Genomic DNA, 12,388 nt, shown 5'->3' with positions numbered 1-12,388 from the left:
GGAGGAGGGTTGTGTTCTGTGCCACTAAGTGCGCCAGGCTTTTAGTGCCTAGCATGGCTGTGCAGAAGAACCAGAGAGAGACCCCCAGCAGGACAGCAACAACAACAACAACACAGGGGCTAACTACTGTCAACAAAGACAACCAGAGGAAGGGGAGCGGATCCAGGAGACAGGGAGGTCGGTAGCGTTGCTTTTTATAGACATTTATAGACAGGCTATCTGAACCAGAGGCAGCCTCTCCCTGTGGGGGTATGCTCTATGAATCTAGGCCACAGGAATGGTTATAGCAGTAGGTCCTCTCTGCTATAGCATCAGTCATTCCTGGACGATTTAGGCATGATTATGACAGATGTGTCATAATCATATAATCTGACTTCATAGAGATTTGAACAACCTCATATTTGTGAGTATATGCCTCATATCCTTTATTGCCATTGTGTAACTAAACAAAAATCAGTTGACATGACCCTACCCTATCATTGCTATGATAAACCTGAGTGATGGTGATAGGTCTGATTCAGCAGGAGACATTGATGGCCACTACTTACATAACATAACATGTTAACAGAGACTACACTACTTACATAACATAACATGTTAACAGAGACTACACTACTTGCATAACATAACATGTTAACAGAGACTAAACTACTTGCATAACATAACGTCTTAACAGAGATAGTTTTCTTCTTACAGGCGCTGTTACCATTATTATGAGAGAGCATGTGTTCATCATACCTCTTTTATCAACAACTACATACCAATTCCTCTATTTGCATAATCAAATACAATTATTTTACCTTTCTGCGAATCATTTCTGTGTTTCTATCCCTCTCTTCATTTGCTGTTTTGTCATGTTTGTTTTGGTCGTCTCCATGCAGACAGGTCAGGTGCTGACATCTCTCCCTCCCTCACAGGCACTTATACATCATAATAGGTCTTTTATGTGCAGCTGAACCCCTACCTAAAGCTAGCATGCTTCATAACACATAACAATTAGCATAAGGGCCTGTGTACACTCAGGCCCAGAGTCTGGACACAGAACAACCAGCAACTTTTCTTCTGACAGGGCTGATGTCTGTCCTCCTCATGCTGAAAGGTTTTAATGTGGTGGTCTAGTGGATAGTGAGTTGGACTTGTGATCGGAAGGTTGTGAGTTCAAATCCCGCCTGAAACCACACCACTACTAGTGTGCCCTTGAGTAAGGCACTTAGTCCTCAGTTACTCCAGGGGGAATGTCCCTGTAATTCGTAATTGTAAATCGCTTTGGATTAAAAGCGTCTGCTAAATGGCAAAATTATTAAAATTATTAATGTCAGACAGGACATTTTTAACAGCAGTATACCGGTCACTCATCAAATGATCATCATTTTTCTTTCATTTCAGATGCAGCCAATGACGTGAAGCCAAATTCAGAGAAGAGGAGAACAGTCCCTTCTTCCACGAAGAAGCCAGCCCAGATCAGCAACATCAACAAGGCCGGGAACATAGCAGGTCTGAATCAGCTCTCTCTCTCTCTCTCTCTCTCTCTCTCTCTCTCTCTCTCTCTCTCTCTCTCTCCACCTGAGGGCCTAGTTGTCCTTTAAGGGGGCTGCTGTCATGGGGTTTGTTTTGCTGGCATTCTTAGTCATGTTCATGACACCCTTTGTGCAGGGTTCCCGCGCTGGTCTTAAAAAGTTGTAAAGTCTAAAATACAACAACCTAATTTACAAGGCCTAAAAAGGTCTCAAATTGGAGTTATTCGGTCTAAAAATTAGGTGCTAGGTCTGCAAGGAAATCAGTCCGGCCACATCTATTTACGCGGAAATTAATCAAGCTGGGACCCCAAAAAATGCCAATTCGCTTCCTTTTTTGTCTGTATGGCAGTGAAATCCCTAATTTCATCACCTCGAGGATGACAAAAAGCTATCACATGGTGTCGCGAATAGGTCAAAAAATTATATTCAAAGTGGTCTAAAAAAAGGTCTAAAAAGGTCTTAAATTTGACTTGTTGAAACTTGTAGGAACCCTGTTTATTCTACAACGCACTTTTTCCCTGTAGTCCTTTCCATGATTGCTTGCTACAAGTGTTTACATCCTAATGAAACAGTGCGTACTGTTTGACTCCTCCTCCAGGGCCGCCTTCACTCAATGTTGATGAGAGACTGAAGGTAGTGCGCGAGCGCAGGGAGCAGCAGGAGAAACTGCTGGGTATGTCACTCACTACACTATGATCCATGACCTATGACCCCCATTCAGTGTCGGTCACTTATGACGTCACACTGTTTTGAGCTACTTGATTCATGTGGGTGTTTTGGTGACTAAATCTAACAGTTTGTTGACAGTTTCCCGAGGGCTTGGTCAGTTGGAGCGGGCGGAGCACGCCAGGCTCTACTATGAGAAGCAGCTGGAGGAACGCAAGAGGAGACTCCTGGAACAGAGGGAGAAGGAGGAGAGGAGGCGCACGGCCGTGGAGGAGAAGAGAAAGCAGAGGCTCAAGGAGGAGATGGTGAGTTTGTGACCCTTTTGGTTTTTAGCATAAATCGGCCGATTTCAGGTATCAGTTTTGTGCATGCATCAATATGCCTTACAGCTTTTCCTGCTTGACAGGAAAGAAAAGAAAGTAATTTCAGAAACAAGATAGATGATGCCATTCTTCTCCAGGCGTTCTAGTTCCTTCTCTACAGCTGATTTAGGTCCTAGAATGACCAGGAGAGGCTTGTGATCTGTCAGCAACTGGAATTTTCTTCCATACAGATACTTGTGAAATTTCTTCACTCCATAGATTATGCTCAAAGCCTCTTTTTCAATTTGAGCATAATTTTGCTCACTGGGTGTGAGGGTTCGTGAGGCGAAAGCAATTGGATGTTCTTCGCCTGAGGGTAGGACATGTGATATGACGGCCCCAACTCCATACGGAGAAGCATCACACGCCAGTCTCAACTTCTTCTCAGGGTCGTAGTGCGCGAGCCACTTGCTCTGTAGTAGGCGCTGTCTGCAGGTCTGAAAAGCCTCTTCACATTGTGAGGACCATGTCCATTTGGTATCAGTCTGCAGTAGTTGGTGAAGGGGGTGCAGAATCGTTGACAGGTTTGCTACAAACTTGCCATAGTAGTTAAGGAGACCCAAAAATGATCTTAGCTCAGAGACATTAGTGGGTGCTGGTGCACTGACAATGGCCTCCACTTTGCTGTTTGTTGGGTACTGACCTTGGCTATCGATCTTGTATCCAAGATACTCCACTGAGTCTTTGAGGAACTCACATTTCGACGGTTTCACTCTCACGCCACATTCTTCCAGTTTGCTCATCACCTTGTCCAGTACAGCCATGTGTTTTTCCAATGTGGGGGCTGTCACTAGAATGTCATCCAGGAAACAAACCACTTTGTCTATGCCATGTAAGATCTGGTCCATTGTTTTCTGGAATATCGCAGGGCTGTTGAGATTCCATAGGCTAGACGATGGTACTTGTATAGCCCCTTGTGGGTGTTGACGACTAGATACTGTTCCGATTCTGAGTCTAGCATCAGCTGTTGATAAGCAAACGACAGGTCAAGCTTACTGAAAACCTTACCCCCGGCTAGGGTGGCAAACAGATCCTCGACGTTTGGCAGTGGGTATTCTTCCTTCTGAATACTCTGGTTTATTGTGACCTTGTAGTCTCCGCATATCACTGCGGTCTTTCTTGGGAACCACGACAATAGGGGCAGCCCAGTCGCTCCTATCCACTTTTGAGACTCTGCCCAGTTCAGCTTTATCTGTTTCAGCCAGTTGCGGCCAAGTAAGGCTGTCTTGTCGCCTTTTACTATGAGGAGTGGTAACATCCACTCTCTTCCTTCATACTTGACCGGTACCTGTATCTGGCCTAACACAGGAATCCTGTCCCCCGTGTAAGATGAGAGACGGACGGCAGCTGGTTGGAGAGGGCACTGTTTCAGATGTTCTCTGTAGATATGTTCCGGAACTATGGTAACTGAAGCACCTGTGTCCAACTGCATACTCACTGGTTTTCCAGCTAACTCAATTTGTACATATATTCCCTCTTTGTGTCCTTCAGCGGTGTACATGTTGAATAGTTCAACTGTCTCAATTTCACCTTCCTCCTCTTCCTCTGACACATTGTGAGTTCTTCCTGTGTGTTTTGCACTTTTACACACCCTCTGCACGTGACCTGTCTTCCCACAGTTGTGGCATTTCTCATTAATGAACCTACAGTCACTGGGTCAGTGATTATCTCTTCCACACCGATAACAACCTTGCTTTGCTTTGTCCGATGCATACTGCGTTTTGGGTGCACGTCTTGCACTTCTTGAGTCATGTACCTTGTGAACCTTCTGGCGTTCTGAGTGCTCCGACAGCTCCATGGTGTCCTTGTGGGCAAGCTCGAGTCCCAGGGCAATATCACAGGCTTTCTTGAATGTCAGATCCTTTTCTGTCAAAAGCCGTCTGTGATAGGCTTCACCTGTGAGACCACACACAAACTGATCTCGGAGAGCATCATTCAGAAACTGGCCAAACTCACATGAACTAGCTAACCGTTTTAAGGCCAGGATGTAGTCTGCCAGTGCTTCACCTTGGTTCTGGTGACGCTTATAGAATCTGAAGCGTTCAGCAATTATAATGGGCTTAGGCTTGAAATGGTCTGATAGTGCTTTAGTAAGCTCAGCAACAGTTCCACACATTTCTTTGGCTCTGCAAGACTTTTCAGCAGCCTATATTCAGTTGGGCCCAAAACAATGATAAACACATTTGCTTTCTTCACATTTTCTATTTCATTTGCAGCCAGCCAACTCTCAAAACGTTCCAGATAAGACTCAAAATCCTCCTTTGTTGAATCAAAGTCAGGTACTTTTCCAATAGTAGTCATTTTTTTTCTTTAAAAAAAATGTATATATTGCCTTGTAGAAACGATTTTACCTGAATATTCAGTAGTGTTCACTTTCGCCAACAGAGGGCAGCAGAGCCCATCAAAGCCATGACTTCATCGCTATGCCGCGGCAACGTTGCTTGCTGACTTGTTGCTAGCCGCACTCACTTCTTGACAAAAACGGCGCAGGTTCCTTATTTCTTCTAGTTCACTTGGTCAGTTTTCAAGTTCAAGTTTTTTTTCTTTTCAAGAATTGTAATGTTTTTACGATATCATCAACTCGTCGCCACTGTAATATTCTTAATAAGGACACAGACACAGACTCAAGGTAAGTGTGACTTTACTCGTAAACTTCAAGGTACGGAATCCCGTAAAGGACATACAGTGCGCATGACAGAATAGGTAGATTAGTCTGCTATTACACTCATTATTACTGCTTATCTGACTGGTTGTCTGACTGGTTATCTGACTGGTTATCTGACTGGTTATCTGACTGGTTATCTGACTGGTTATCTGACTGGTTGTCTGACTGGTTGTCTGACTGGTTGTCTGACTGGTTGTCTGACTGGTTATCTGACTGGTTGTCTGACTGGTTGTCTGACTGGTTGTCTGACTGGTTATCTGACTGGTTGTCTGACTGGTTATCTGACTGGTTATCTGACTGGTTGTCTGACTGGTTATCTGACTGGTTATCTGACTGGTTGTCTGACTGGTTGTCTGACTGGTTATCTGACTGGTTGTCTGACTGGTTGTCTGACTGGTTGTCTGACTGGTTGTCTGACTGGTTGTCTGACTGGTTATCACTGACTGGTTATCTGACTGGTTATCTGACTGGTTATCTGACTGGTTATCTGACTGGTTATTGTGAACACAGCAAAGACCTAGGTTCTGGGCCCTGGACAGTCTGGACGGATTGATGGCAGCTGCTGGATTGGACGGATTGATGGCAGCTGCTGGATTGAAAAAATCAGGTGTAGTGCTGAGGCACAAATGTGTACATTTCAAGCCTGCAAACTGCGACACTTTAACTGAATGTGCAATAACACTATGTGCAATATGACAACCCTAGTCGTCTTATCTGTACAGTATAGTATAGTGGATAGTGTACATAGCTTTTATTTATGTAAACCAGCTCCTTTCCCTTCTTGTTTTTTTAGTTTTTTTTTCTTTCCTAGCACCAGGGGAGCCACCCCTCCCAAATTTCGTTGTTTGGTACCTGTACTATAGCAATGACAATAAAGACCATTCATTCATTCATTCATTCATTCATTCATTCATTGTTGGGATGAAGGAGCGATATGAGTCTGCGGTGCGCAGGACCCTGGAGAAGAGCAAGAGAGCCCAGCAGAGGCTCAGCCAGACCCCCAGAGGAAGGAAACTCAACAAGAACACTGGTAATACTGGTAGTTAAATACTGGTGGTTAAATACTGGTAGTTAAATACTGCTAGTTAAATACTGGTAGTTAAATACTGATAGTTAAATACTGGTGGTTAAATACTGATAGTTAAATACTGGTAGTTAAATACTGGTAGTTAAATACTGGTAGTTAAACACGGGTAGTTAAATACTGGTAGTTAAATACTGGTAGTTAAACACTGGTGGTTAAATACTGGTAGTAAATACTGGTAGTTAAACACTGGTAGTTAAATACTGGTAGTAAATACTGGTAGTTAAATACTGGTAGTAAATACTGGTGGTTAAATACTGGTTGTTAAATACTGGTAGTTAAATACTGATAGTTAAATACTGGTGGTTAAATACTGGTAGTTAAACACTGGTAGTTAAATACTGGTAGTAAATACTGGTAGTTAAACACGGGTAGTTAAATACTGGTAGTTAAATACTGGTGGTTAAATACTGGTAGTAAATACTGGTAGTTAAATACTGGTGGTTAAATACTGGTTGTTAAATACTGGTAGTTAAATACTGATAGTTAAATACTGGTGGTTAAATACTGGTAGTTAAATACTGGTAGTTCTGCCATTCGTTTGATCTGTTTGTAACTTTGTTTTCCTTTCTAAGCCCCTGTAACACCAAGCTTGTTTTAACACTCTGCGCCACCCCTTAACCCTAACTTTCTTAGCTTGCCTCTAATTTACCTTTTCTCTATTTCTATGTGTTTGGACGTACTGAATCCCTCTGTGCTTGGCCCCATGCCAGCTCCACGCCGCTCACCCCTGAGTCTGTGGGAGAAGAGTTTGGTTAGTCGCCTGCTGACTCCCACATGCTCCTATCTGGCCAGGAGCAAGAGCGCAGGCTGTCAGTCAGGAGCAGAAGGTAGCTACTCTCAAAAGGCCAACGGAATAAAATGTCTAAACAATTAGATTATAGCAATTGTGACCAAAATACATATACATTTATTTTTGACCCACCATGGCATTTACATATGAACACAGCTCAGTAGGCTACTCATGCCTGACTCATCACAGGAAATGGGCCTACTAACTTTGTGCTTTCTCCCCTCTCTTCCTCTTAACCATTTCTTGCTACACGCGGTTTCATTGTCTTCCCCCCCCCCACTTACGCTCCTCCATTGCTCCACAACAATGACACAACAATAACACTATTCTGGTTCAGTTGTCCATGTTTGTCGTCGTTCAGTTTCATGCCACTCCATGAATGCCACCACCACCACCACCCCTCCTCACAAACCCCAGCACCGCCCTGGCACAGACAACCACAGGGCAGTCGCCTCACACAGTCGCAGAAACAAGACCAATTGCCCAACCGTCAACCTGGCACAGGTAATTACTTAATGTACTTCCTCCAACTTCCTCCTCATTACCACGGCTGTGTTGTTAACGGCAGTTGTTGTTGTCATACTATAACTGAGAGGTACCAGTGTTTACTACAATAACAGGATAGATGAGTTGTAATCATCACCTTTAAATATCTGTTGATATTTGTGATCAAGATCAAAGTAGGACAGAAGATCTGGATCTCTAGAGCTCCTCAGACGCCCCCTGCTGAGGTGAGGGTGAGACCAGCCTCCACCGCTCCTCAGAGCAGAGCAGCAGCACCTTCACCAGAACGGTAGGTGACTGCGTTGTTGTTTAACTATTTGTGAGCTTAGAATGATAAGGTTCTATCTCCGTTTAGGGTAGTTCAGAGATATTGAGCGTCAAAGTTTTTACATTCCATTATGTTTTGTGAGATGGAACCTTTGTATTTTATGAATTACTAACTAAAAAATTTCAACATTTTAAAAATAACACCACACAGGCATTAATAAACACCTAATGGATCAAATTATGTAAAAAAACTAAATTCTGACAAAAATGGAGATAGAACCTTATAATTCTAACGTCACGTTTGTTAAAAAGTCCTGTGAACAGATTTTTTTTTTTTTTACTGGTCTAAACAGTGAACACAAGTCAAAAGTCCTCTCCTTCTCGTCAGGACCCATAGCAAAGCTGTCTTCAGACATTCCCCACCAAAGCAGTTGGAGCTTGCCACAGTCCCTGAGGAGGAGGCCGCATCATCCAGCCCCACCCTCTCTCCTAGTAACGCTCGACCGACCAGGATATCTGCTGCATGGTACCAGGAGGAGACGGAGGAGGACAAGTCAGTCAAACCATTCCTGAACATTCCAGAACCTCAGACAACAACCACATATAGAACTGACGAGAATGTACAAGGTACGATAACAACACACATATACCTTTAGCTATTTTATTGTTCTGTGTGTGTGTGTGTGTGTGTGTGTGTGTGTATTTAACATTGTTCTACAGTACATTTATTGTTATCCATCATCAGGATCCCTCCACATCGGCCCCTCCACTCCTGGAGCCATGAACAGGCCCTTAGCTGGCACCACAGACCCAGAGGAGGCATCACGTCTCCTGGCTGAGAGAAGGAGGGAAGCCCGTCTGCAGAGAGGGAGGGAGGAGGAGGAACGCCTGCGGAGAGAGGAGGTCCAGAGGTATGTAGGAGAGAGGGCATTACAATGTTCTCCTCCCTCATTTTATTGGGGTCCTCAGCTACTGTTAGAGGGACAGCTGTGTCTCAGGAGGTAGAGGCTGTGGCTCAGGAGGTAGGTTTGATCCCTGACTCCTCCTGTCTACATGTTGAGGTCTCCTTGGGCATGACACTGAATCCCAAATAGCTTGCCGCCATTGGTGTGTGAATGAATGTGTGTGTGAATTGGTGAATGAGAGGCCATTGTAAAGAGCTTTGGAATAAGGCGCTATATAAGTGCAGTCCATTTACCATTAAATAACAATAAATCACTATTACGTTTCCATGTTGTTATTGTGGTATGTGGCGTCACAGACGAGGCAGAGAAGAGTCGGAGCGGAGGAGAGCAGAGGAGGAGGCACGGCAGGAGGCCGCAGCCCAGCGTCTGGTAGAGGAGAGGAAGAGGAGGGAGGAAGAGGAGCACCAACTGGTAGAGGCAGAGAGGGCCCGCAAGGACATGGAGGAGGCTGCACTCCTCCAGAAACAGGTGACGAGGCCCTCGAGACCATCACTGTCCATTTAATATCCAGAAATAGCACAGTTGAATGACCATGAACGACCTTAGATATAAATCTTGATTTTTTAAATTGAATATTGTTCATTCTTGAAGTGTGTGATTTATCTGCGCTATTTTGGGATATCATACTGAGGCACTTCTGCTGGAATCATCACCTTGAAGAAGCTGCACAGGGCTTTCACCTTTTTGGATTGTCCATTTACAGGGTTCCCGCGCTGGTCTTAAAAAGCCTTAAAGTCTAAAACCCAGCAATCCGATTTCTAAGGCCTAAAAAGGGCACACGTTTCAGTTATTATTAGGTCTAAAAAATTAGATTAGCTTGTCCTGCAAGGAAATCAGTCCGACCACATTTATTTACGCGGAAATTAACCAAGCTGGAATCCCAAAAAATGACAATTCGCTTCCTTTTTTGTCTGTATGGCAGTGAAATACCTAATTTCATCACCTGGAGGATGACAAAAAGCTATCATATGGTGTCGCCAATAGGTCAAAAATTCTAATCAAAGAGGTCTAAAAAGGTCTTAAATTTGACTTGTTGAAACTTGTAGGAACCCTGATGTAATATTTCTCTGTGAGTCTCAGTAACGCAGCGTTCCTCCCCAGAGAGAGGAGCAGGCGCGTCAGCAGGAGAAGGAGGAGCAGCTGAAACAAGAGAGGGAGAAGCTCTTCCAGAAGGAGGAGGCAGCACGCCAGGAGAGGAGGAAGGTGAGGGGCTGGGTTCCCACTCTGGTATTAAAAAGCCTAAAAGTCTAAAATCCAGCAAGCGCACAAGGCCTAAAAATATCCCAAATTTCAGTTATTCGGTCTAAAAATTAGGTGCTAGGTATTAAAAATGAGATTAACCTACCACATCTATTTACGCGGAAATTAATCAGGCTGGAACCCAAAAAATGCCAATTCGCTTCCTTTTTTTTCTGTCTATCATATGCTGTCGCGAATAGGTATACAATTCTATTCAAGGAGGTCTAAAAAAAAAAAAGGGTCTAAAAAGGTATTACCTGGAGGGGGGGGAGGTAGAAAATGTTAACACTAGTAAGGTGCAGGAAGGTGGAGAATAACGTCAAATTTCAGAAGTGAGTAACATGCCTAACACTTTTAACGTTTAACTGAATGTTTAGCTTGATATTGTTAAGAGTGTCTTTGGGGACTTCGTGGTGTAGAATTAGGGGCTCTCTGTGCAGTGCAAGGCGGTTATGATGAAAATAACTCAATTACATTGTTTTGAAACCAAAGCATAACGCTTCTCACAGAGATTTCATTGTTTCCAGCGGCTGGAGGAGATCATGAGGAGGACCAGGAGGACCGAGCCTGCTGACAAGGTAAGAAGAGGACATTGTCCTCAAGCACTTTGGCTTTGTTTCAGAGTTCCCGCGCTGGTCTTAAAAAGCCTTCAAGTCTCAAATCCAGCAATCCAATTTACAAGGCCTAAAAAGGTCTTACATTTCAGTTATTCGGTCTAAAAATGCAAGGAAATCAGTCCGACCACATCTGTTTACGCGGACATTAATCAAGCTGGAACCAAATTTTTTAAATTCTTCTTCTTTTGTAAAACCAAAAATTCAATTCAATTCTCTTCCTTTTTTGTCTGTATGGCAGTGAAATCCCTAATTTCATCACCTCGAGGATGACAAAAAGCTATCATATTATTATAAACAGGGTTCCTACAAGTTTCAACTAATATGGTGTCGCGAATAGGTCAAAAATTATATTCAAAGAGGTCTAAAAAAAGGTCTAAAAAGGTCTTAAATTTGACTTGTTGAAACTTGTAGGAACCCTGTAGCAACCCCCCCCCAATTTTTTTTTTATTAAATTTGGTCATACAGAAACCTGTCCAAAACGGAACCTCTGAGAAGGAACCCCAACCAAAGGAAAACACGCAGCCGGTCCAGAACGGCACTTCTGAAGAGATGATGAAGCTGCCAGCGGGGAGCAAGCCGTCTAAGCTGAGCATGACAGGGGCGGAGGACATGGTGCCTGTGGTGGCCTTCAAAGAGCGCAGGTCCCTGAGAACTCTCACAGGCATGGAGGAGATCCAGACCCATCACCGAGCAGGTGAGACTGGGTCATCCACAGATACCACCCACAATGAATGTCGTGAGCTTAGAATTATAAGGTTCTAGAATCTCCGTTTAGGGCAGTTCAGAGATATTGAGCGTCAATGTTTTTACATTCCATTATGTTGGAGATGGAACCTTTGTATTTTATGAATTGCTAACTAAATAAATGTCAACATTTTAAAAATAACACCACACAGGCATTAATAAACACCTAGTGAATCAGATTATGTAAAGAAAACTCAATTTTGACCCAAAATTGAGATAGAACCTTATAATTCTAACGTCACGGTGTGCTGAATGCAAAGCTAAAGTGCCTGAACAGTGAACAGTACTGTGAACATGTACTTCATCTCATTTTCTTTTCCCCTCCTTTTGTCTGTCCACCACATCACATCCTCTTCAGAAGTCATCTGAACGTTGAACAGAGGGGGAGACGAAACCGTCCGAGACGTTTCCACAGCTGTGATTCCCTTCTGCCACACAGAAATGACCGCAGCCATTTTCCTGCCCTGCACTTTGAGCATGTGACAACAACACGCACTCATATTCTCTGGATGCTTTCATAAATGTATCCATGCTTTCATGGAGAAAGACAACATATTATCATCACATTTCTCTATCCAGACAGAGGCATGTGATATCTGCAGCACTAGACAGACAAGGGATACATTTGCTCAGTCTTATTGCAATGACAATTGAGGACTGCCTCAGCTGTAGCTAAGTTATAAGTGAGTTTAGTATGATGGCATATACAGTGTAGAAAGATGCATTTTATCTCTTTAAACTTAAACTGTTTTGGCTGACCATTTCACAATCTCAGCTGGTGTCTTAAGACATGCGCTTACCTAAGCTTATTCCTGACAATGCTGCTATCTGAACACTTTTCCTTCCACAGGTAAACATTATACAGGTCCAGGTATACAGGTATACCATTATGGATTATGGTAGTTGTGACTGTGCACTTGTGCTTGTTTCAGAACTAAAGAGTTACGTTTTTTAGTTAAAAAGAA

General features: G+C 43.4%; 1 protein-coding gene across 1 annotated transcript; it reads left to right on the top strand.

Annotated features, from left to right (window-relative positions):
- Positions 1–875: 875 nt before the first annotated feature.
- map7a (microtubule-associated protein 7a) lies at positions 876–11,906 on the top strand (the record flags this gene model as incomplete). Its single annotated transcript, XM_080545851.1, has 15 exons — positions 876–885; positions 1,387–1,494; positions 2,116–2,190; positions 2,325–2,488; positions 6,138–6,240; positions 7,008–7,124; positions 7,425–7,591; positions 7,762–7,880; positions 8,247–8,485; positions 8,604–8,769; positions 9,120–9,219; positions 9,925–10,026; positions 10,590–10,640; positions 11,145–11,373; positions 11,863–11,906. The coding sequence occupies 15 exons, from the start codon at positions 876–878 to the stop codon at positions 11,904–11,906; spliced, it is 1,794 nt and encodes a 597-aa protein (XP_080401977.1).
- Positions 11,907–12,388: the final 482 nt, after the last annotated feature.

This window comes from Nansenia antarctica (assembly GCF_963989245.1).
Source record: "Nansenia antarctica genome assembly, chromosome: 1".
Lineage (NCBI taxonomy): Eukaryota > Metazoa > Chordata > Actinopteri > Argentiniformes > Microstomatidae > Nansenia > Nansenia antarctica.
The sequence above is the reverse complement of the archived record's forward strand: the minus strand, read 5'-3'. Positions and strand labels throughout refer to the sequence as shown.